Here is a 25,381-nt window from a genome sequence, read left to right as displayed (position 1 = left end):
AGAGTTATGAAGTTTACTTTGTGATTACCTTATTCTATAACAAATTTCAATCTATATACCTATCCATGTTCCAATTTTTCCTTGACAGGATATTAAAGCGGCCTCACTGAGGACACTGACTTCCATTGTGCACTTGGAACGGACTCCAAAACTCAGCAGTATTATTGACTGCACTGGAACTGCTTCCTACCATGGATTTTTACCAGTACTAGTCCGGAATTGTATACAGGCCATGATTGGTCAGTAGCTGTGCATTTTAGAAGCAATTAATATACTTCGTTATATTTTGGAAAATGTAATGGTATTCTCCCCCCACCCCCTTTCTTTAGATCCCTCTATGGAGCCATATCCCCACCAGTTTGCTACAGCACTTTTCTCATTCTTATATCACTTGGCGAGCTATGATGCAGGAGGAGAAGCTCTTGTCTCCTGTGGCATGATGGAAGCCTTACTGAAGGTAGTATTTTCTGTTTGTGAAGTTGATTGAGGAAAGTAAATGAAAATTCCACACCACATTCTTTTAGATATGCTGATAGAATAGAATGTGAAAATAATGTGATATTGTGGGTATCAGTGTTCTCTATGTGCACTCATGTATCCTTCCTTACCACTTCCATTCAGTAGAATGAAAACTTGTAAATCATGAATACCAATTAAAGGAATTTTTCTCCAGGTTATGTAATTTGGGCTGTTTGAAGTCTGGGCTTCTGAGACCAAGAAGTTAACTTATGTCAGATACTCTCTCAGATCAAAAAGAGCCCAAGTCATAGGAGCATTTGCTGATCTGATCTGCCACAACAGATTTATTTATTTACACACACACACACACACGTGTGTGTGTGTAAGAGAGAGAGAGAGAGACTTTAAAAAAAATAAATAGTATGACAACTTGGCCAAGATTTCACATGAGCTTTTCAATTCCTTGGGTTTATAGTAATATTTCAAACTAAATATGACTATTTTTTTAGGAATTAAAATAAATAGGATTATCAACTAGCCACATGATACATCCTTTACTTCCTATTATCAAAGCCTGTATGATAAAATGCAATAATAAAGTCCTAGATATAAGGTTAAATGAGGATCCTAACCATCTTATCTATTTATTTTATTTAAGAGACTTAAATGGCTGCCCATCTTATGTGCCATAACTCTGGGTGGCTCACACCAATAGTGATAAAAACATAAAATGGACAATAAAAACCAGCAACCCAAAAACAACTCCCAGTGCCCTAAAACAACAGTTCCCAATACATAAATAGTCACAATCACTGGGCTCCAACCTCACCCTGTTCCAACGTTTGGGGGAAAAGTCAACATTTTAAGGCTTTCTGGAAGGCTAAAAGAGCGGGATCTCGGGGGGCGGGTGTTCCACAGGGCAGGGGCCACTACTGAGAAGGCACATTTCCTTGGTTCTGCTAGATGACAGCATTTAAGAAAAGGGACCTGGAGTATGCCCACTCTATCCATCCTGGTAGAGCAGGCAGGTATCCTCAGGAAGAAGTGGTCCTGCAGACAACCTAGCCTTGTGCCATGCAGATGATAACCAGCACCTTGAATTGCATCTAGAAAGAAACTGGAAGCCAGTGCAGATTGCTCAGCAGTGTGGGAAGGCAAGGGTGCCTGAAACAGCAGGCTGCTGCATTTTGAAGCAGTTGGAATTTCCAGATGGTCTTCAAGGATAGCTCTATATAGAGTGCATTACAGTAATCCAACCAGGAAGTGACCAAGGCACGAGTGACTGTGAGCAAGGCCTCTTAGTCGAACAATGGACGCAGTTGGCACACACGATGGATCTGTGCAAACCCCGCCCGCCCCAGCCATGGCTGCCACGTGCTCCTCAAGTAGGAGTGTAAGTCCAGGAGGCCAGAAACCCAAAGCCACTCCATCTTGCTAGAGTTGAGTGGGAATTGGTTCCTCCCCATCTAGACTCTCACAGCCCCAAGGAACTGGGTCAACACTCAAATGGCATTGCCTGCCCAGCCAGGATGGAGATGTATAACTGGGTATCATAAGCATACTGATGATACTGCACTCTGTCCTGCTGAATGACCTCACCTAGTGGGTTCATGGAACAGTGAGAGACCTGAGCTCTCCCATATGAGGGGCTTAGGGTTGGACCTCTCCCCCCCTCATTGCCAACTAGAACTGGCTACAGAGGAAGGACAACCATTGTAAAACTGTCCCCCACTCCCAACCCCCAAAACAGTTCCAGAAGGATGCCATAGTTGATGGTATCAAAGGTTGCTGAGCCAAGAGGGCCAGGACAGTTGCACTACCCTCATCCCAAGCCCTCCAAAGGTCATCCACAAGTGCAACCAGTGCCATCTCAGTACTGTAACCTGGCATGAAAGGAAACTGAAAACAGTTTAGCTAATCCACTTCATCCAGGGCCCTCTAAAGCTGAGTGCCTACCACTGTCTCCACAATCTTCCCTAAAAGGGGAAGGTTGGAGATTGGACAAAAGTTGTCTAAACCCAAGGAGGACCTTTTGAGAACCATTGTACCATCACCTCCTGCAATGAAGCATTAACCATTGCTTGGACCCAATCACATGCCATCTCCCAGGAGGCCTTAACCAACCATGAGGGGCATGGGTCCAGAACATAGGTGGCTGAACTCACAGCAGCAAGGACCCTGTCCATTTCCTTAGGTTCAACTAGTTCACGCTCTTCCCAGATAACTGAGGTCAGACAAGCCTCAGGCATTTCCATAGGATCTCCCCAACCAGAGTCCAACTCCGAGCGAAGCTGAGTGACTTTGTCCAACAGATGCCAAGAATATTTCTCACAACAGCTCTGACCAGCCCCTCTTTATTCAGAAGGGACCTGGTCACCTGAAACAGGGCTGCTGTCCAGCTGTCTGTGGACACAGAGTGGAGAAGTGAACTTGCTTCATTGCTCTTACCGCCACAAGATAAGTCCTAATAAAGGCTGTTACCTGTGTCTGGTCAGCTTTGCTCTTCATCTTTCACCAGTGATATTCTAGGCATCTCTTTTGTTTTGAAGAAGAGTGTGTCTCTAAATGAAACTTCGGTGGTGCATGATTATCTTGGAGAAGATAGTATTTCTTCTAGACGACTGAATGTTTGTTAATGTCAGAAACTAGCGTTTAAATGAGTCAGTCAGTTTAGAGGTATGTCTTCAAATCCTTTTCTCTTTTTTTTAGGTGATCAAGTTCTTGGGAGATGAACAGGACCAGATCACTTTTGTGACCAGAGCAGTCCGTGTGGTGGATTTAATCACAAACCTAGACATGGCAGCCTTCCAGTCTCACAGTGGCCTCTCTATCTTCATCTACCGACTAGAGGTAAGATATTTTTTATTAGAGGTTTGGCCCTTCAATAAGAGTTCTTTTCAAATTTTAGTAGTGAGATAACGCTTATATGTAATAAGATTTATCTTGAACTCTGCCATTACAGCCAAAAAATTAAGTGTATTTTTGTTTCAGAATATAACAGTTTCTCAACTTTTGCATACTATTGTCTTTTTGTAACTCGTTTTCTAGCACGAAGCAGACCTATGTCGGAGGGAATGTCCTTTTGTAATAAAACCAAAGATCCAGAGACCTGCTGTTTCCACTGTTACACAAGAGGGTGAAGAGATGGAGACGGATGTAGAAGGCAATTAAAAAAAACCCCTAATGATACTTATTTCTTTTATTCACATATCTAAACTGTGCTAAACAAAGGAAATTTAGAGGAAAGCATCCATAAAAAGTTTTATTTATTTATTTTAATTGTAACTCAGTATATTTCTCTTAATGGTTTCAACTGATTAAATTTTAAAGTGAAATAGATTAGAAACAAAGCATATGGTTCCATAATAGCCTCTCTCAAATTACATTTTGAAATTAAACAAATCCACCTGAAGATAAACTCCACGCCTGTTTTCCATATGGAATTAATTGTTATTTAAATGAGACCAAAGTGAGAAATCATTATATCCTTAGTAGATAATTATACATTTCATTTCATTTTAATTTAATTCATTTTAAAGGAGAATCAATTTTTTATCCTGGCCCTGGTCACTTTTTGGAGCTGACTACTGTATTGAAAGGTCATGTGCAGTCCTCAGCCTGAAAAAGGTTGTATATTGGTGTCTTAGATGGACTGGTAGCCCAACAAGCAAGGTGTCCTACCACCTCAGAACCCCCTTTTTAAATTCAAATTATCCTTCTAATAGGTGTTGACTCAAACCTTTTTTTTTCTTGTACATAGTTTCTTGATGACAGATTGTGTCATAAGATTTTTTTGTTTCCCAAACTGGCTCAACTTTTTATATCTTCAGTTTCTGATGTAGCCATGGAGAGTAGCCCTGGGCCTTCCACCTCTGGAGAGAATCGGCAAGAAGTTGTGGTTGAAGCAAGAGCTTCAAATGCCACTACCCCCAGTAGTAGCAGCAGCAGCAACAGCAGCAGCAGCAGCAACACAAACACCGTAATTTCACCCCGAAGTGGTATGTAACGACTTTTACAGAAACTCATTTTGTTTTCAGATTATTTGCTATTCACTGATTTAGTTTCTGGTTGTCTTCCCTATTTCAGGAGTCCAGTGCATCCCTCAGCGAGCAGCACTTCTGAAGTCTATGTTGAACTTCCTAAAAAAGGCCATCCAAGACCCAGCTTTCTCAGATGGCATACGTCATGGTGAGATTCCCTAATGCCTAGGGCTCTCTTTCCTTTGACTTCTTTGACAGCTTGCTCTTCTCTCACTGTTGCATGTAAATACTACTGGCTACCTTAATAAAACCTGGATCAGCAGGTGGAGGCTATGGCCAGGAGGACCTTGGTCCAGCTGAGGCTGGTGCACCAACTGCACTATTATCTATAACAGGGGTGCTCATTCATACTTTTTCATTTTCTGTATGGATTACTATCATTTGCTTTACACAGGGCTGCACTTGAAGACCATCCAGATACTTCAGTTTTGCAAAGTACAGTGGCCTATACCAGCCCATCTCATTATTGCCATGTAACACCATTTCTGTGGGAGTTGCACTGACTACCAATAGGTTTCTGAGTGCAATTCAGATACTGATTATTCACCTATAAAGCCTTATATGTAAAGCCTACATAGCAGTGGCTGTGTGATCTGAAACTGGGGGAACTCTTGGTGTCTCCTTTGTCATGGTCAGATCACACCCTGATTTCCATGGGATTCTCTAGTGCCACTATCCACTGCAGGGAGGCTGGACCCATTAGATTGGTCTGCCCCTGGCGACTGATGGACCCAGATGGGTTTCAGAGGGAACTGGGAGTTCCTGTTGGTCTGCTGCACGGTCCATCTGAAGCCTTGGTTGCTGCTTGGAATAAGGGGGAGGCTGAGATGTTGGATCAGATCATGCCCATGCAACCTCTCCCCTCTTAGGGATCCTGTCACTCCCCATGGTTCACGGAGGAGTTGAGGGAGATGAAATGAGAAAAGAGATGTCTAGAGTGTCGCTGGTGCTCAACAAAGGACAAACTTGACTAAACACAAGTTAGAGCCACTATTAAGGCCTATTTTGTGGCAGTAAAGGTGGTGAAGTGCCAATACTTCTCCACCCTTATTGTGTCTGCAGATTGCCGCCCTGCAGCCTTGTTTCAGGTGACATGAGCCCTCTTTGGGTAAAGGGGGCTTGGGGAACCTCTTACAGGGGCATGCGGAGGAATTTGGTCAGCATCTGTTGGACAAAGTTTCTCAGATTCTTTCCCAGTTGGATGCAGGCCTTGTTGCAGGTCCAGAGGAGATGCTTGGGGAGGGATCTTGCCTGGTTATCTGGGAATGGTTTGAAACTGTTGGACCTGAGGAAATGGACAGAGTCCTTAAGACTGTGAGCTCAGCCACCTGCTCTTTAGATCCATGCCCCTCCTGGCTTGTTAAAGCAGTCTGGGAGGGTGTTGTGTGAGTGGGTTCCAGCTGTGGTTAATTCTTTGAGTGAGGGGGTTGTTCCTTTACCTCTTAAAGAGGTCTTGGTTCACCCGCTCCTCAAGAAACCATCACTGGACCCCACCATACTGGACAATATTTCTCCAGTATCCCACCTCCCCTTTTTGGGGAAGGTGGTTGAGAAGGTGGTTGTGCAACAACTTTAGAGAGCCTTGGATGAAGCTGATTATCTGAATCCTTTTCAGTCAGGATTCAGGCCAGGGTATGGGATGGAAATGGCATTGGTTGCACTTTTGGATGATCTCTGGCGTGGGTGGGATGGGGGTTGTGCATCCATCCTTGCCCAACTTGACCTCTTGATATCCTTCTGGATTGCTCAAAGGATTGGGGGTGGGCATCATGGTGTTGTGGTGGTTCACCACCTTTTTTCAGGGTCGATTCCAATCAGTGATGATTGGGGAGGAGAGGTCTCGCCCTTGGCCCCTACTACGTGGGGTACCGCAGGGTTCGGTGCTCTCTCTTCTCCTCTTTTAACATCTGTATGAGGCTGCTGGGTGAGCTCATCCATTGCCATGGGGTGAGGTATCATCAGTATGCTGATGATATCCAATTATGTATCTCTGCCCCTGGCGAATTAAGCAGTAGTGTGAACATATTATCTCAGTGCCTGGAGGCTGTGGGGGTCTGGATGAGGAACATAGGCTTCAGCTGAACCCTGGCAAGACTGAGCAACTCTGGGTTTTGGGGCTTACTGGTTCTAGGGCTATGCCATCTTTGGTTCTGGATGGGGTTGCATTGCCCCAGACAGACCCAGTGTGCAAACTGGGGGTTCTCCTAGACTCATGACTCCTGCTCAAAGAGCAGGTAGCAGTCATGGCTAGGTGGGCCTTTGCAGAGCTTCGTGTTGTACGCCAGTTGTGCCCATTCCTGGATCGGGGGTTCTGCTCCCAGTCACTCATGCCCTAATCACTTCCAGATTGGACTACCGTAATGTGCTCTACATGGGGCTGCCCTTGAAGAGTATCTGGAAGCTTCAACTGGTGTAGGCAGTTATGTGTGCTCCTAGAAGAGCACAGTTTGCTTCCAGGTCCAATTCATGGTGCTGGTTTTGAAACCCCTCATGGCATTGGGCCAGGTTATCTGAGGGACTGCCTCTCTCCGATTACATCAGCCTGTCCCATTAGATCTGGCAGAGAAGGCATACTGTGGGTACCATCTGCCAGGGACTTACATTTGGTGGGTCCCAGGAGGCGGGCCTTCTCTGCCATCGTGCCTACCTTGTGGAACATTCTCCCCCTGGAGGTTAGGTTGGCTCCATTCCTCTTGATGTTCCGGAAGTCCCTCAAGACCTGGTTATGTGACCTGGCCTGGGGGTCTTTGGGAACCAGAGGTATGTTTAGATGGCTCCACTACTGAGGTGGATATACTCACTTTCTCCATGCCTGGGGTTTGTATATTTTAATTTTAATAATATTTAATTTTTAATACTGATTTTTTATATTTTTAAATGATTGTTTTTATTTTTGTGTTGTTTTATTTGACTATTGTATGCCACCCAGGGTCACTTCTGGTGAGATGGGTGGCCATATAAATTTGATTAATAAATAAATAATAATAAATAAAAAAATATGGCTTAGGGCCTGGTATCTGCCTATTCCATATAGATTCTACTCACGCAGTCTGACAGCACAGAGAGTTCTGAACATGCTCACCTATTGAGGTGCGGTAAGAGGGAGCATAAAAGCATACATTTTCTATGGATGCTAGAACAGCTTGCCCCCCAAAACAAAGGGAACCCCCACTCTCATGGCCTCTGGAAGCTTGTAAAAACTTGATTGCTCTGGAAGATCTTTGGGACTAGAGTGCTGTAGAGCTCCTGGTGCTAGGAATGTGATTTAAAAAAAACAAAACAAAAAACCTATAGTTATGTATTGTATTTCTTTTATTGTATTTTATTGTATTTTTTAATTAGGGTTGCATTGGCTGTGCCTGTTGCTTTTGTATACCACTTAGAGTTCTCTTGATTTATATAATTTTGTAAGTAAACGAAAACCAAGACATTCCCTTTTTTCTGGGATGTTTCCATCTGTTGATTATAGTTTGGCTCCACTTTGAGAACATGAATTCTTGAGTTTTCTAGTGTCGGTTTTGAAGCTTTTGTGATAGAAAGCTGTAAAAAGTAATTCATCTTTGAAGCTAAAGAACTTGCTAAATAATATTCCACATAATTGGGGGGAAAGTTTTATTACTAAAAAAATTTTGTTTTAAGTTTTATGACTAGCAAAATATATTATTGGTTCTCATTTTTTTAAATGGTAGAATAAAACATGCATAACATATTTTATATATTTTTCACTAAGAAGATTTAGGTCATAAAATTGTACTTTCTGGTGCAGAATTTTGAATGAAATATATATAATTCTGAGTGTATGTGGTTTCTAAAATATATGGCTGGCCTGTTGTTTTCCTCTTCTTGCAGTGATGGATGGCTCTCTGCCTACCTCTCTGAAACACATAATCAGCAATGCAGAATATTATGGACCATCACTCTTTTTACTTGGTAGGTATGGTTACACACAGTAAGGAGTTCATGTCTTGCATGTCTCATCAGTCTAAACCCCTATTGATTTCTCTCCTTGGGCTGTGCTAAACTGAGGCAATGCCTTATAGCCTGGCTGCCAAGATTCCCTCTCTGCCTAGGAAAGTCTGAACTGGTGAATGACTTGCATCATTCTGTGCTCTTTCCTGACAGCCACTGAGGTGGTAACAGTCTTCGTATTCCAAGAGCCTTCGCTGCTGTCCTCCCTACAGGACAATGGCCTAACAGACGTCATGCTGCATGCACTCCTTATTAAAGATGTAAGTGTCTTTTGGATTATATCTGGTGTTCTGTAAAAACACTTCAACTGCTTTCTTTCATATTTGAAATGTAGGAAATTCTAAGAAAGATTGGAATAGTACCTATTTCTGGCACTTCAAAAAAGCTCACTGAACCTGGATAACAGGGTTTTATATAAATGAATGGTACTGTTCTACTACTATTTAGTAGGTACTCTGATACACATTTTATGGTTAAGCTCATACTTGCAAATGCATAATTTTTTTAGCATATTTCCTAAGTTCTCAAACTGAGAAAGAAAGATGAGAGGGAGAGAACAATCTGGATAATTTTCCATTCTGCCTCACTCAGTCTCTTCATTCTTACCCTTTCTTCCCAATTTCCACCTCTGAGTCTACATTTGTAGGTAGGTAGGAAGGCAGGCAGGCAGGCAGGCAGGCAGGCAGGCAGGCAGGCAGGCAGGCAGGCAGGCAGATATCTCTCTCTCTCTCTCTCTCTCTCTCTCTCTCTCTCTCTCTCTCTTTTGGGGGCACCATAAAGCTTCTGTTTTTCAAATTCTTGCTGTTCTCCTCTGCATAAGAATGGGTTTCCTTCTCCACAACAAAATTACTTCCTTCCAATATTCTTCTGTCATGACACTTTTTGGTGTACTTTGTAAAGATAGGCTGTATTGCAAATGTATATACTCTTGCCTGTTTATATTAATCATAACATCAAATATGGAGCTGACTGAAAAGATACTTTGTATAGCATGACTGTAAGATGATGACCCTTTTGGTACTGTTCTGTGTCTCTGTCTTCTGACAGGTCCCTGCCACTCGGGAAGTTCTGGGTTCTCTCCCCAATGTCTTCAGTGCTCTGTGCCTGAATGCCCGGGGACTTCAATCCTTTGTTCAGTGTCAACCTTTTGAGCGTCTCTTCAAGGTCTTGCTCTCACCAGACTATCTCCCTGCAATGAGGAGGAGGCGTAGTTCAGATCCACTTGGTAAGTTGGATTGAAGAGAGATTATACCAGGAATTTTGCTGTACTCCTCACTGCCTAGTGATCCCAGTGTTGGACATTGTCATCTTCATCCACTAGAAACAAGGTTATTTTTAGATAAAAGAAAGAGGTAGGCTTGAAGGTATATCCCACTTCTGCCCTATAGCATGTTGGAGATGTGTTTAACTATGACTGTAATGCTATGACTTGGAATAGTATAAATTGGGAATCACACATTACAGTCACAATTTGTTTTATTCTGTTAGTTGGCTGGAATGATTAAATTATTGGTGGGGAGTTGCTCACCTAACATTTTTGGGGGGCTAGAGGGCCTTGATGGGCAGAGCCTCACTGGTGAAAACCAGTGGTTTTTTTCCCCCGGGTTTGGAGTTTCTTTTTTTGAAATCTAGAACTTTACAAAAGTGTACTTTTCATGTGTTTCCTGGCTCAGAATGGCAGAAACTATTGTAACTGAAATTGGAGGAAGATCTGGGAACAGGAAAAAAGGTCATATGCTACCCTGGGATCTTGAGTTGCCCACCATTCCTAGTGGCTGCATTCACCCAACTCATGGAACCAAAATCAAAGAAATCATATTATTGCCTGTACAATATATGAGCCCAATCATGGATTCAGGTGTTAAACTTTCTAGCTTATATACAGGCTCTGTCTTCTGGTAGACTACCAGCCAGTTATAGGGACTTTCAGAATAGACTGAAGATGCTGCTCTTGCTATCATTGCTAATGGACAAACATAACTGGAATTATATTTATTTTTATTTTGTAATTTATAAGGCTGCCCAACTCTACAATGACTCTGGGCCGTATACAATAAAATAATCATATGGTGCAGTTAAAAACAAAACAAAACACCCAAACATCAGGAAAAAAGCAACCATTAGAACACAATCTTACACATAGGACCACCCACTCTAACCCAAGGTCTGGAGAAAAAGTTGGGTTTTCAGAGCTCTTTTGAATATGGTTAGGTTAGATTAGCCATGAAGGCCCATGACGCTACAGTTGTGAATGTGTGTGTGTGTGTTGGGGGGAGGGTAGACTGCTTCAGTCAGACTAATATAATGAGTCCCCATGAAATTTAGTTAAAACACTTGGATTTGGCTTTTCTGTGAATAACCCATAGAACAGTAAAAAAAAGTATAGGAAAAAACCAGCAGTAAAAATAATTAAGGGAACAAAAAGTTCTTACAACACAGCCTACAACTTATTCAAACCTAGGAGTTTTTAAAAGTTTAGCTGTTCATCTAGAAAAAAACAAGGACTAGGTTTTCTGTTTTTGTTTTTTAGAGAAGGCAATTTTGACGCTATAGGCAAGGGATTCATGTTTTGTATTTCCACACATGCTGCTTTCCTGGCTGTTAACCTCCATAGCGCAGGTTGCTACAGCTGAAGTTTCTGAATAGTTTTTGAGGGCAGTTCCAAATGGAGCACGTTGCAGTAATCCAACTTAGAATACTATGGTCATGTATGACTGTTGCTACAGCCTCCTGCTTTAAGAGCTATTGAGTTCTACATATTGGGCATTCAAGATAAACTGTTGCCTTTTGGTTGGGCTGATTCATGCCAAGTGCTATAATGCCTCATGTAGTGACTTCAGTTCTTTAAGAATGTTTCTATTTTGCATCCCCCACCCCCACCCCCATGTTTATTCTAGGAGATACTGCTTCCAATCTTGGAAGTGCTGTTGATGAGCTCATGAGACACCAGCCCACGCTCAAGACAGATGCTACCACAGCCATAATCAAGGTAGGCCAGCAAAATGCCCCTTGCTATACAGCACTGTTTTGTAACTGTCAATCCAGCTAGTTTTTCAGGGTACACACCTACCTGTTACTTGATTTTTTTTTTTTTTATCTAACTTGGAATACTGTTATTCCAGTAGAAATTATTCAGTGCCAACATGCTCATACACTTTTCTGCAGTTACTAGAAGAGATCTGTAACCTGGGCCGAGATCCCAAGTACATTTGCCAAAAGCCCTCAATTCAGAAGGCCGATGGAACAGCTACTGCTCCTCCACCTCGTTCCACTCATGCAGCTGAGGAGGCCTCCAGTGAGGATGAAGAAGAGGAAGAGGTGCAAGCTATGCAGAGCTTCAATGCCACACAACAGAGTGAGGCAGAATCTGGTCAACAGTGAGTAAATGAGGCTAAAAGGAACAGCATGTGACAGGCTATGTTGATATTGCCCACTTGTTTTACCAAAATGGCCAAATGTAGTCTACTCTGCTCTTTCAAGCTACCAGTTTGGATGGAAGTCAGGATTTTCTGACCAAGAAGTTGGGCAGTAATTCCTGTATATGACAATCCTGATGATGTTCCAGGAAACTTCTGAGGTTATGCCTGGCAATTTAAGAGGTTTCAGAATTGCTTTTTCTCCAACAAAAACCTCATACCACAAGGCAAATTCAGTTTGTGAAACTGAGGAACGTAAAAAGGGATGGGATATTACAAGATAGGATGGGAATAAACTATTTCATACTCAGTTTCCACTGAACCTCATATTAGTTCCAGGTTAGCTACTGTAACAATTGCTGCTTATGGCAGAAAAATTATTTCTGCATATATTTGGCTGTCCAGTATAGCGTGCAAAACAGAAAACATACAAGATCACTCATGTATTAGCAATATGTGCATTTTTCTATGGGTAGTTAATCTCTGAATAGGAGGACATAAAATATTTGTCATAGTTACTGGGATTTCATTTAATGCTACACCCCAGATGAATTAAAGAGGTGCTGGGACTCACAGTTAAATAAGAGTGGCAAAATATGGGTATTTCTCTGCTTTTATTGCATCCACAGATTGCCAACCAGCAGCCTTATTTAAGCTGACTCAGTTGCTCCTGGGTAGGGAAGGATCAGGGGAGCACCTGCAAGACTGCAGTGAGGATTATTGTAGTCATCTGTTAGATAAAATCTCTCAGATCCTGTGCAGATCCTGTGGAATTGACTAAGGCATGATGTAGCCCTGTCATCTGGGAAGAGTTTGAGCTTGTTAGTCCTGAGAAAGTGGACAGGGTTCTTGGGGCTATAAGTGTAGTCATCTGTGTTTTAGATCCTTATCTTTTCTAGTTGGTCAAGGATCCTGGGAGGTGAAATGAGGTTGGATCCTTGTGGTGGATGCATCCTTAAGAGGGAGAGTGGTTCCACCAGCTGTGGAGGAGGTGGGGGTCCAGCTCCTCGTCAAGAAGTCATTGTTGGATCCAATAGAACTGGGCAATTTTTGTCCCATTTCCAGCCTTCCCTTTTTAGAGAGGGTTGTCAAGAAGGTAGTTGGATTGTAGCTTCAAAGGGCACTGGAGGAAATAGATTATCTGGAGCTCTTTCAGTCTGGTGTCAAACTGGAATATAGCACTGAGGCTGCATTGGTTGCACTTTTTGTTGACCTGTGGTACTCTTTGGATGGGGGTGTATCCTTACTCTTCCCCCCCAATCTCTCAGTGGCCTTCAATACTACTACCATGGTATCCTGGACTGGCTCAGGGGATTAGGTGTTATAAGGGTTCTCCTTCCTTCTCTAGGACTGGGGGGGGGGATTTCAGCCCATAGCCACTCCTTTGTGGGGTGCATTGGAGGTCTGTTATCTCCCAATTTTTTTATAACATCTACATGTAGCTGCTGAGTGAGGTTATCCATCAGCACAGGGTTAAGTTCCATCATATGCTGATGATATACTGTTATACAGTGCATTCAGAAAGTATTCAGACCCCCTTCACTTTTTTCAATTTTGTTATGTTGCAGCCTGATACTACAATCATTCAAATTCATTTTTTTCTCATTAATCTACATGCAGTACCCCATAATGACAAAGTGAAAACAGAATTTTAGAAATCTCTGTAAATTTATCAAAAAGGAAAAACTGAAATATCACATTGGCATAAGTATTCAGACCCTTTGCAACAACACTTGAAATTTAGCTCAGGTGCCTCCCATTTCTCTTGATTGTTGCTAAGCTGTCTCTACACCTTGACTGGAGTCCACCTGTGGTAAATTAAATTGATTGGACATGATTTGGAAAGGCACACACCTCTCTATAGAAGGCCTCACAGCTGACAATGCATACTGTACTAGAGCAAAAGCCATGAGGTCAAAGGAACTGCCGGCAGAGCTCAGAGACAGGATTATTGCAAGGCACAGATCTGGGGAAGGCTACAAAAACATTTCTGCTACACTGAAGGTTCCCAAGAGCACAGTGGCCTCCATAATTCTCAAATGGAAGAAGTTTGGCACAACCAGGACTCTTCCAAGAGCTGGTCGCCTGGCCAAACTGAGCAATTGGGGGAGAAGAGCCATGGTATGAGAGGTGACCAAGAACCCGATGGTCACTCTGATTGCACTCCAGAGATCCTGTGTGGAGATGGGACAAAGTTCCAGAAGGACAACCATCACTGCAGCCCTCCACCGATCTGGGCTTTATGGCAGAGTGGCTAGATGGAAGCCTCTCCTCAGTGCAAAACACATGAAAGCCCTCTTGGAGTTTGCAAAAAAGCACCTGAAGGACTCTCAGACTGTGAGGAACAAGATTCTCTGGTCTGATGAAACCAAGATTGAACTGTTTGGCCTCAATTCTAAACATTATGTCTAGAGGAAACCAGGCACTGCTCATCACCTGCCCAATACCATCCCAACAGTGAAGCATGGTGGTGGCAGCATCATGCTGTGGGGGTGTTTTTCAGCAGCAGGGACTGGGAGACTGGTCAGGGTTCAGGGAAAGCTGAATGGAGCAAAGTACAGAGATATCCTCAATGAAAACCTGTTCCACAGTGCTCAGGACCTCAGACTGGGCCGAAGGTTCACCTTCCAACATGACAACGATCCTAACCGCACAGCCAAGACAACACAGGAATGGCTTAGGGACAACTCTGTGAATGTCCTAGAGTGGCCCAGCCAGAGTCCTGACTTGAACCCTATGGAACATCTCTGGAGAGACCTGAAAATGGCTGTCCACCGACAGTCCCCATCCAACCTGATTGAGCTTGAGAGGATTTGCAAAGAAGAATGGCAGAAAATCCCCCAATCCAGGTGTGCAAAGCTTGTCACGTCCTACCGAAAAAGACTCGAGGCTGTAATTGCTGCCAAAGGTGCTTCAACAAAGTACTGAGTAAAGGGTCTGAATACTTATGCCAATGTGATATTTCAGTTTTTCCTTTTTAATAAATTTACAGACATTTCTAAAATTCTGTTTTCACTTTGTCATTATGGGGTACTGAGTGTAGATTAATGAGGAAAAAAAATGAATTTGAATGATTGTAGTATCAGGCTGCAACATAACAAAATTGAAAAAAGTGAGTATTTTCCAAATGCACTGTACATCTTTGCCCCTGATTAACCCAGGGATGCTGCCCAAATGTCTGATGGTTGTGGGGGTTTGCATGGGGAAGAATAGGCTTTGGTTTAACTGTAGCAAGACTGAGTGGCTGTGGGTTTTGGCACCCCTGGATCTGGATTTGTAGATTTTCTATCTTTGATTCTGGATGGAACTGCAACTCCAATGGAGATTGAGAGCCTGTGTAAAATTTGGGAGTCCTTCTGGATTTATGACTCTCAGTTGAGGAGCAGGTGGCAGCTGGTTGGGGAGGTTTGCACAACTCAATTTTGTGCACCAGTTGTATGTTTTTGGATCAAGAGGCCCTGTTCACAATCACTCATGACTTGGTCACTCCTGCTTCAATTTCTGGAATGTGCTGTACATGGGGCTGCCCTTGAAGATCATCTGGAAACTCTAACTGGTACAAAATGCAGTGATTTAGGTAGTAATGGGTGCATCTCAGTACACCCATGTAACATCACTAAACTCTGTGAGCTGTACTGGCTTCTAGGTGCAATTGAGACTGCTGGTTATCACCTATCAAGCCCTACATGGTACAGGGCTGGGTTATTTGTGGGACCTATCTCTGATTATTTCTGCCCATATCACTAGGTCATACAGGGTAAACATGCGCCTAGTCCCATCTCTGAGGCAGTGTCATCTAATGAGATCTTGCCAATATGCCTTCTCTGTTGCAATGCTTGCCTTTTAAAATTAACCCCACCCTTAAGGTTTGGGTAGACCAATCCTATTATCCTTTTGTGGGGCCATGAAAACCTGGTTTTTCTCCCATGAATTGGACTAGAATGGTAATTGAGTCCATTTTGTTGTGAGAGTGAGAGTTAGAGCTTGTTACGCTCAGCTATGTCTGCGATTGTGCTTTGTTATATTGGTTTTATTTTTTTTGTTTGATTTTAGTTGTTTTTTTAATTTTGCGTATGCTGCCCAAACTCATAAATTATGAGTTGGGTGGCCTTTATACATTTATTTGTTTCTTAAAATAAACAAATAAACAGCTGCAGTAGACCTCCAAGTGTTCTGGCTGTAATATTTCATCCTATATCGCAGAAGAGGATTTTTTTTTACTTGAAAAACAGTTATTATTGGTGAATTTGATATCAAGATCTCCTGCTTTCTCACTACTAGCTATATAATATGCTGAAAGAGCAAAGGCATGCATTTCATCTTCTGGAAACTCCTTAAGAGTCTGTTTCTTTTAGAAACCTAGGGGATGTTTTGGGGCTTCCATGTCTGAACTAATTTTGGAAGTTGCAACTTCTGTAACTGGTGTTAAGATAGATGTTTTCTAATTCATTTTTCTATTTTGCTTTAAATTGTGCTACATAGATGTATTCAAACCATTGCCTTTGCCCTGGAATGTTTTTGAAATGATGTTTTGTAAAAAAGGACAAAGCAAATATACTGACAATGAATTCCAGTCCTTTATTTTTTTTTCTTCTTTGAGGAGGAATTGTAAAAAAGATCACTTGGGCAAAACAGAACTTCATCATGATGATGGTGATGATAGTTCAATTTCATATCTGACTAGTTTTTTACTTATCCGTATCAGGATTTTGCATATATACATATTAGGAAGTAAATTTCACTATTTTTCAATGGATTCCTGTTTGCAAATAAATGTGAATTATCTCCTTCTCCTTCCCTATGCCTCTGTGGTCTGTTACAGTTTTTTGTGGGCAGATGCATTTTTTCCACCAGGAAGGATCTGTGACAGTCATTCCATTTATTTATTTAAAAAATTGATATGGCTGCCCACCTAAAGAAACTCAGCTCTAGACAACTCACAACATGTTTGTAATAAAGGATCACTAGCTCTTATGAGCTGTGAGCAAGGCTAGCACATTGGTTAAATATTACTGTTAATTGATTGTGTATTGTTTGACTGCAGTCAAATATTGATTTACTGGTTGCGTGCCGTCAAGTTGGTGTTGGCTCTTAGCAACTAGATAGATACATTTTTCCCATGACAATCTGTCCCTAACCTGGTCATTCAGGTTTTACAGTCAAGTATACCGTGAACATTTTTAACTCAGGCTGATCTTGGTAAAACAAGTTCACTGAATTATTAATGTTCACAGAAATCCTTCACTCCAATTCTTTTTAAGCAAAACTAACTTCATCGGTTTACTAATAGATTTTGTTTTTTTTAATCAGCCTAAATATCAAGCCTTTTTTACTCGTTAAAGTATTAACTCGAATCAGAACAACTAATTTTGAAATGATTAAAGCAGCATTTTTTCTCTAGGCTCATTTGACTGCTCCAGAAGCTGTTCCTAGTTGTTTCCCCATGTGTGTGCAGGCATAAATACTCTGCCTATGAACCTAGAAAAATGGATTGCTGCTTTAACAGTTCGAAAAGAGATGCTTCATAGGCATTCCTGTGCATTATGAAACACCTCTTTTGAAAGATTTGCACAGGCCTATGAATCAGAGGCTGCGACTTTTCATAAAACTTACTGTAGAGCAAAAATTAGAGTTATTTGAGCTGATACAACTTCAGGAACCAGTAACACAGTGAATGTGATACTTCCAAGGACAAAAAGTTTCCTGGGCCAACAAATGGAGTGGGATGTAGTGTCACTTTAAGCATTTTTAGCAGAGTGCGCCTGCTCCCTGGCACCCTGATCTCAGCTGTGTGAAGGCCTTGCTGAGTCTTGGCTCACTGTTTGTTTGGCAAAGTCTCCTACAGCTTCTGAGTGCCTGCCAGCTGTTTCTTTGTAAACTTCTGAACTCTGAAATGTTCGGTCTATGGGATGATTTAACCCTATCAGCTCCTCATTTAGTGTGCTGGGTAGTCCTGCCAAGGGGGAAATGGGAGAGGCAAAACTGGTGTCCTGCATTTGAAGTCATCTGATTCAGGGACAGCATGGGGCTTTGCAGGGAAAGGAAAGCTAATATCAGGGAAAAGATTTGCCCTGCCAATTTTTTTTTTTTTAATTATAACCCGTTCATTACCTTAAGGTACCCTGGATTCAGCACTTTTCTAACTATAGGATCCTCATTAACACAAACATTTGTTTTGAATTACGTTTCTGCAATCCTCATGTTGCCCTGATCGAAAGTAGAAGTAAGACCTATATGCGTGGGGTTTAGAAACAGTTAAACTTCCTCCTAGCTCCAGGGAGGAAGCCATGTTTCTTCTGGCTAAACTTGCAGAGCCGGATTTCCTTTTGGCTTGTCTGCTGCCATGTGGCAGGTGCCTGGTGGGACTGGAGTAGCCCCAATATCCTCCGCTCGCCTACTTCCCCGCCCTGGATTCTGCTTGATCCCTCCTTGCTTACATCAGACATTTTCTTCTTTTCCCAATCAAACTCTGTACGGAGCATGCTCTTTACGTCACTGTCCGATCCTTCCCCTTCCCTCCCTGGCTCCATTTTGCTGCAGAACTCCATGGCGCCCGGCAGTCGACCATTCATGGATCTTGCCACATTCCCATCTTTAATCCAGTTCAAGGCCTGCGGCCAAAATGGGCAGTATTGCTTCATTCCTTCCCTTGCCTTTTCTCGGGCTTTTTCAGTGCTGGTGCCTTTTGTCATTTTGATGCTGCTTTTGGCATATTATTGCCGCAGTCCGGGTGCAGAGCTGCCCTCTGGATGTTTTGGGTTAAAAGAGGCTGGATGAATGATGGTGTTGCCCTTTTTTCACTGTATCTCTTTGGAAAGCTTTAATGGAAGAAAGCTTTGCATAAAATCTAGAATGCGGCTGCAGGAGATCACATGTGTCGCTCTTCAGGCTAGGGAAGGTCAACAGAAATTTTGGTAGGATCTGTCTTGTAGTTAACTACAAATAATCATCTTGGAATTGTAGAGGCAGCCAGCAAGACAGGCTTCCTCTAAGTATCCAGATGTCCAGTTGTAAAAAATATGGAAGATTTGCAGTGACAGTAATTTTCCCTCTTTCTAGGGTGGTTGGGACAGAAGAACGGATACCGATTCCACTCATGGATTACATCCTTAATGTGGTAAGTTCTCGAATAGTAGGTGGAGCTTAACATATAGCTTAGCAGGATGGGTTGTGAAAATACTTAATAATATTTTCAGCTATAACAAGGCAAGAGTTCAAAAATGAAATACCCACCTCAAATACTTGTAAAGTTAAAATAATGCTGCTGCTGTGCTGGTTTTGTTGTTCAGTTGGATGGGGAGAGGAGTGGTATCCTTAAATTTGTTTGAAATATTGAAATAGAAGCAGTTTTACCAGTTTCTCTTTTGATTTTGATACTTATTTATTAAAATGTTCTGGGAATGTTGTGAAATAACCCAAAACCTTATTTTTGGCCTTAATGCTCTTGTCTCTTAAAAAGTTGGGTGGATTTGGTCTTGACAGTATATATCCTAGAATCTGTTAAGAGACTATTGAATTAAGAGCTTGCTATGTTTTTCCATACCTCTTGATGTAGGTATACAACAGTTTGTAGAAGTCTTAATTTTTTCTTTCCTATCTTTCTGTCATTCTTCTGTCTCCCCAGATGAAATTTGTGGAATCAATCCTCAGCAATAATACAACAGATGACCATTGCCAGGAATTTGTGAATCAGAAGGGCCTGCTGCCCCTTGTGACCATCTTGGGCCTGCCCAACTTGCCCATAGACTTCCCCACTTCAGCAGCCTGCCAAGCTGTGGCTGGAGTCTGCAAATCCATATTGGTAAGGAGGAGAATACAACATTTCCCTTTCCAGAAGGTAATTATCACTGCCATTAAGTTGGAAGTACACACAAACTTCTGGAAATCCTACTCTTAATTCCCCCATGCACCTGTTACAGGCTTTTGTTGACTGCATCATTATAGCTGACAGAATTGTCTTCTTTTTTTGTTATGTTTGCAAAGTTTAGCAGAGGACCATGGTTGCCTCTTACTCCCTTAGATTCAGAATTGTCCTATATATTACCATAAAAAGTCTAGTGTAGAAAGAATCCATCAATGGGATGAAGCCATAGAGCCTGTCCAATTATGATAAAATCAAAGGAGAAAAGCAAAAAAGAGAAGCAAAGGCTCTGAACATAGAGCTCTATATTACCATGAATATTGTATTGTTGATATTTGTAAGAATGTGGAAATTAATGGGTGAAATAGTTAGATTCTCAGTGTCAGTTTGTTGGCATGTTTTTGTTTAAAGAACAGGTTTATAGCTTTGTATGTATACATATATTCCTGAAGGTTTGTGAGTCCTACTGTTTCAGATTGGGAATTAATACAATACCAAGGACAGGGAACCTGTAGTCTTCCAGATGTTGCTGAACTGCAACTCTTTGTTGTTGGGTATATTGGCTGGCACTTGTAGGTATTGTGGTACAAGTCTCCGCCCCCTCCCCCCCGATTTCCAGTGTTAATGGAAAACATCAGTGAGCTGTTACAGCTTTTGCCTGTTCAGTATGAATTTTAGGAACAAAGTAAGTTTCACATAACTGCAAGAATGAATGTATGAAGTGTGCAAATATGAATGAAATAAGTCATACCCATTTCTCTGATTTGCAAAATTTATACCAATTGCAAAATTTTTCTTTTGGGATTGTGCAACTTTGGAAATTTTGATTCAGAGTTTTAATATTGACTCTAATAGTTGGCTTTTATGATGAAACTGTTTTCATGGAAGGAGATTGCCATTTTTGGTCAAAACTGCTTTATCAAGGCATAGGGATTGATCCAAGCAATATGGCTGCTGAGTCATATTGAGGGATTCCTGTGGGAATCCATTTGTACATTAATAGTAATGCCACATTTTGGGATCTGCATAGTATTTATAAGCGAACCATCATGGAACTCTCACTTGTCCATGCCAAAGCTTAATTTATGCCAAAGCTCAAGTGTTAGAAACAGGGCTTAATCCTGTAGTGCTTGAATAAAAGTATGTGCATTTTCTTCTGAAGAGATTTAGAGCTCTCTACTCTCCACAGAGCAGGTATGTGTAGAAATATCCTGATCATAGACCAAATGCTGCTGTTTCTAGGCAGGTTTGAGGTTGGTCAGTTCCCCACCACTACTAATTGAGCATTAATACTATAATGCTGCTGCTTTTACCCGGGAGCCAATAGCATTACAGAGTTCAAGGAAAACTAAAAATGGTGTTTACCCATTCATTGAATCAGCAGTTTCACAGCTTTTTTGCTAGTCATAATATTGCCCCTTTAGTAAATCCTTTACAACTGAATAAAAGTGGGTCAGAAAGAAGATCAACACAATATATCAAGCTATTAAGCACTATGAATAGTCCTTCTTTCATTAAAAAAATGAACCCATTTTCTTCTGATTTTGATATTTAGCATAGACTAAATCTTTATTTAGCATAGAGTAAATGTTTTCAAATGATGCTGATTAGCAATTATAGGGCTAACAGTCTAGGTCTGTTGTGTTACAGTATCCCAACAAGGTGGCATACTCTGAAATTGCAAGGTGTCAAGCAGTATGGCAGGTTCAGTGCTATTTTATATAATTGGCAAGACTAACCTGTTCCCTCCCTTCGAACTATAGGCAGTAAGGGTTGCAAGGATAGCAAACAACAACCCACTATCTTGTGAGATCATCAGGCTTGACACTGAAATTCTGTGACTAAGTCTTATAAGCTTTCCGTATGAAATGCATGCCTAGCTGAACATCTGTGTCTATTGGAGTCCAGTTTCTCAAGGCAAGTAGAACACCTATAGTAACAGTGAATACAGTTGGATGCAGAAATTTAGGCACCCCTGGTGAAATTATACATTTCAGTGCATCCCTAAGTGATCAGAAGTTGATGCAACCTTTACATGGTACAAAATCAAACCTGACTTCTTTCTACAAATTGGAATGCATATTTTCTATTCATGTGTGGTTGTTTATAGATTCAGAATAAGAAAACAGTAAATACAATAGATGGAAAAGTTTGGATGCCCTTTCAGTTAGAACTTTGTCATATCTCCTTTGGCAAAAACAACTTCCAAACATTTCTTATAGCCAACTAAGAATCTTCCTATTCTTGCTTTTGGATTTTTTTTTGGTACTCTTCTGGTAGAAATAGTCTAGCTCAGAATTATTTGTAGGTTCCCTTGCATGTCCTGCATGCTTGAGATCTTCTTACGGATCTGGAGATTCTGAAAGTCATTCTAAAACTTCCCCTTTCTTCTAAGTAAACTGGAAGAGCTCTGCAAGGAAGAGTGGGAAATAAATCCAAAAGCAAGTATATATATAAATATAAATATATATAAAGTGTGATCAGGAGTGCCTAAACTTTTACATACAACTGCATATAGATAGTCCTCACTTAGCGGTCACAATTGGGACTGGCAATTCTATTGCTAAACGCCACGGTCACTAAACGGAAAATTATGTGATTGTGACAGGCTTACAGCCTCACTTCCCCTTTGGTTATTAAGCAAAGCACCACAGTTGCTAAGCAAAACATCACATGATAGCAACTTACAATTTTACTTCCGCCTTCTCTAACTCTGCTTGTTGCAAGCCAGTTGCGAAGCACACAAATGGTGATCACATGACTGCAGAACACTGCAACAGTTGTAAATGCGATGGCTGGTCGCAAAATTATTTTTTTACACCGTTGTAACTTTGAACAGTCACTAAACAAGGCAGTCGGTAAGTGAGGACTACCTGTATTCATAATTATTGTTTGTTGTCCCCAAAGGATTAGTGACATAACACCTGGACCTCTTGCCATGTTCTCCAGTTTGGGTTTATAGCGGCTGGTCAGTAATAGATCAGGTATGCTATTGCTTATCTAGGGTACATGCTTTCATATGCGCTAAGCAGAGGTGCTGTGTGTTTTAATAAATAAAAACAAAGTTGAATCTTTGGATTCTGAGGCAGTGTTAATGTCCCAGGATTTTTGTGTTCAGCCACCCATGGCTGCTGTATTTCCTTCAGGATTCCTGGTATAAAGACTTGTTTGACTTTTAAATAACAGATGGATGCTTGTGGATAGAGAAAATGTGTTACAGTAGTGATCTGAGGACCTGTGTGTCCACCTGTATGGTCATATATTTCTACACACTTCTGATATGGCCATTGATGTGATTATCATACTTGACTGGGAAGGATATTTTGGGGAATGCACAGTTTGGCTTTGGAGCCTGATAGACTCAGTCAACATGTACAACATTTTCTCTTCAGGAAGGCCAGATTTTTGTGGGCAATTTTGGAATGATAGTAATTAAAGTTGGTAATTCATAGAGTCTTAGAGTAGTGAACTGTGGCATTGTTTCCTTTATCCTCATTCAGTGTACATGGTCCATCATTATGGTATTAAACATCTGATTTGAATTTGGCTTTTATGAATTTGGCTTTTATGCCTAACTGTTTATGTTATGTGGGCTATTTCTTTAACAGACCCATTCAGTGCATGTATAATCACACAGTCAGAAGGGATTCAGTATATAATCAATTAAATATTCTGTCCTGTCAGGGTTCATGCATTATACTAGTTGCAGGGCATAATTTACAGTGGGGCAAAAAAGTATTTAGTCAACCACCAGTTGTGCAAGTTCTCCCACTTAAAAAGATGAGAGAGGCCTGTAATTTTCATCATAGGTATACCTCAACTATGAGAGACAAAATGGGGGGGAAAATCCAGAAAATCACATTGTCTGATTTTTAAAGAATTTATTTGCAAATCATGGTGGAAAATAAGTATTTGGTCAATATCAAAAGTTCATCTCAATACTTTGTTATATATCCTTTGTTGGCAATGACAGAGGTCAAACGTTTTCTGTAAGTCTTCACAAGGTTTTCACACACTGTTGCTGGTATTTTGGCCCATTCCTCCACGCAGATCTCCTCTAGAGCAGTGATGTTTTGGGGCTGTCGCTGGGCAACACGGACTTTCAACTCCCTCCAAAGGTTTTCCGTGGGGTTGAGATCTGGAGACTGGCTAGGCCACTCCAGGACCTTGAAATGCTTCTTACGAAGCCACTCCTTCGTTGCCCGGGCGGTGTGTTTGGGATCATTGTCATGCTGAAAGACCCAGCCACATTTCATCTTCAATGCCCTTGCTGATGGAAGGAGGTGTTCTCTCAAAATCTCACGATACATGGCCCCATTCATTCTTTCCTTTACACGGATCAGTTGTCCTGGTCCCTTTGCAGAAAAACAGCCCCAAAGCATGATGTTTCCACCCCCATGCTTCACAGTAGGTATGGTGTTCTTTGGATGCAACTCAGCATTCTCTCTCCTCCAAACACAATGAGTTGAGTTTAGACCAAAACATTCTACTTTGGTTTCATCTGACCATATGACATTCTCCCAATCCTCTTCTGGATCATCCAAATGCTCTCTAGCAAACTTCAGACGGGCCCGGACATGTACTGGCTTAAGCAGGGGGACACATCTGGCACTGCAGGATTTGAGTCCCTGACGGCATAGTGTGTTACTGATGGTAGCCTTTGTTACTTTGGTCCCAGCTCTCTGCAGGTCATTCACTAGGTCCCCCCATGTGGTTCTGGGATTTTTGCTCACCATTCTTGTGATCATTTTGACCCCACAGGGTGAGATCTTGCATGGAGCCCCAGATCGAGGGAGATTATCAGTGGTCTTGTATGTCTTCCATTTTCTAATTATTGCTCCCACAGTTGATTTCTTCACACCAAGCTGCTTGCCTATTGCAGATTCAGTCTTCCCAGCCTGGTGCAGGTCTACAATTTTGTTTCTGGTGTCCTTTGACAGCTCTTTGATCTTGGCCATAGTGGAGTTTGGAGTGTGACTGTTTGAGGTTGTGGACAGGTGTCTTTTATACTGATAACAAGGTCAAACAGGTGCCATTACTACAGGTAACAAGTGGAGGACAGAGGAGCCTCTTCAAGAAGTAGTTACAGGTCTGTGAGAGCCAGACATCTTGCTTGTTTGTAGGTGACCAAATACTTATTTTCCACCATGATTTGCAAATAAATTCTTTAAAAATCAGACAATGTGATTTTCTGGATTTTTTTCCCCATTTTGTCTCTCATAGTTGAGGTATACCTATGATGAAAATTACAGGCCTCTCTCATCTTTTTAAGTGGGAGAACTTGCACAGTTGGTGGCTGACTAAATACTTTTTTGCCCCACTGTATCTTCCTTCCTTGCCGGGAGAGCTACAGAGAGTATGATGTTATGAAATCACCAGCATAGGTGAAATAGAAATCTTTGAAACCTTTTTTTGGTTTTGGGGCTTATGGGGTACTTAAGGGGCAAATAAATACCTTAAACGCTGCAGGTGCCTTTTGTCCCTTCCCAACCTCCCCCACAACAGGAAAAACCAGCAAATTTTTAAGGGGATCTATGGTGCCGATCAGATTTTTTTTCCCCAGAGTTACTCCTTGATGGCCAAGTATTACCCATCAGGGAGCAGGTTCTCAACCTGGGGGTCATTCAGGACTCAAC

General features: G+C 41.7%; 1 protein-coding gene across 3 annotated transcripts in view; it reads left to right on the top strand.

Moving 5' to 3' along the window:
* The window catches only part of HUWE1 (HECT, UBA and WWE domain containing E3 ubiquitin protein ligase 1), a 111,240-nt gene that overhangs the window by 38,280 nt on the left and 47,579 nt on the right, over window positions 1–25,381 (top strand). For 2 of the 3 annotated variants that reach the window (XM_088137784.1, XM_088137783.1), the window contains exons 13-25: window positions 89–239; window positions 330–457; window positions 3,169–3,309; window positions 3,508–3,622; window positions 4,290–4,457; window positions 4,546–4,647; window positions 8,349–8,429; window positions 8,622–8,728; window positions 9,516–9,693; window positions 11,366–11,457; window positions 11,634–11,845; window positions 18,944–19,001; window positions 19,509–19,685. In XM_088137784.1, coding sequence (XP_087993910.1) covers window positions 89–239; window positions 330–457; window positions 3,169–3,309; window positions 3,508–3,622; window positions 4,290–4,457; window positions 4,546–4,647; window positions 8,349–8,429; window positions 8,622–8,728; window positions 9,516–9,693; window positions 11,366–11,457; window positions 11,634–11,845; window positions 18,944–19,001; window positions 19,509–19,685 — 1,710 coding nt within the window. Of the gene's footprint in view, window positions 1–88; window positions 240–329; window positions 458–3,168; window positions 3,310–3,507; window positions 3,623–4,289; window positions 4,458–4,545; window positions 4,648–8,348; window positions 8,430–8,621; window positions 8,729–9,515; window positions 9,694–11,365; window positions 11,458–11,633; window positions 11,846–18,943; window positions 19,002–19,508; window positions 19,722–25,381 lie in introns of all 3 variants that reach the window. The other variant, XM_088137782.1, reaches the window with a different exon arrangement.

This window comes from Python bivittatus, unplaced genomic scaffold (assembly GCF_059951505.1).
Source record: "Python bivittatus isolate LINGU-HERP-01145 unplaced genomic scaffold, Pbiv_v1 ctg000220_np1212, whole genome shotgun sequence".
Classification (NCBI taxonomy): domain Eukaryota; kingdom Metazoa; phylum Chordata; class Lepidosauria; order Squamata; family Pythonidae; genus Python; species Python bivittatus.
Note: the sequence above shows the minus strand (reverse complement) of the source record. Positions and strands in the feature narration are given on the sequence as shown.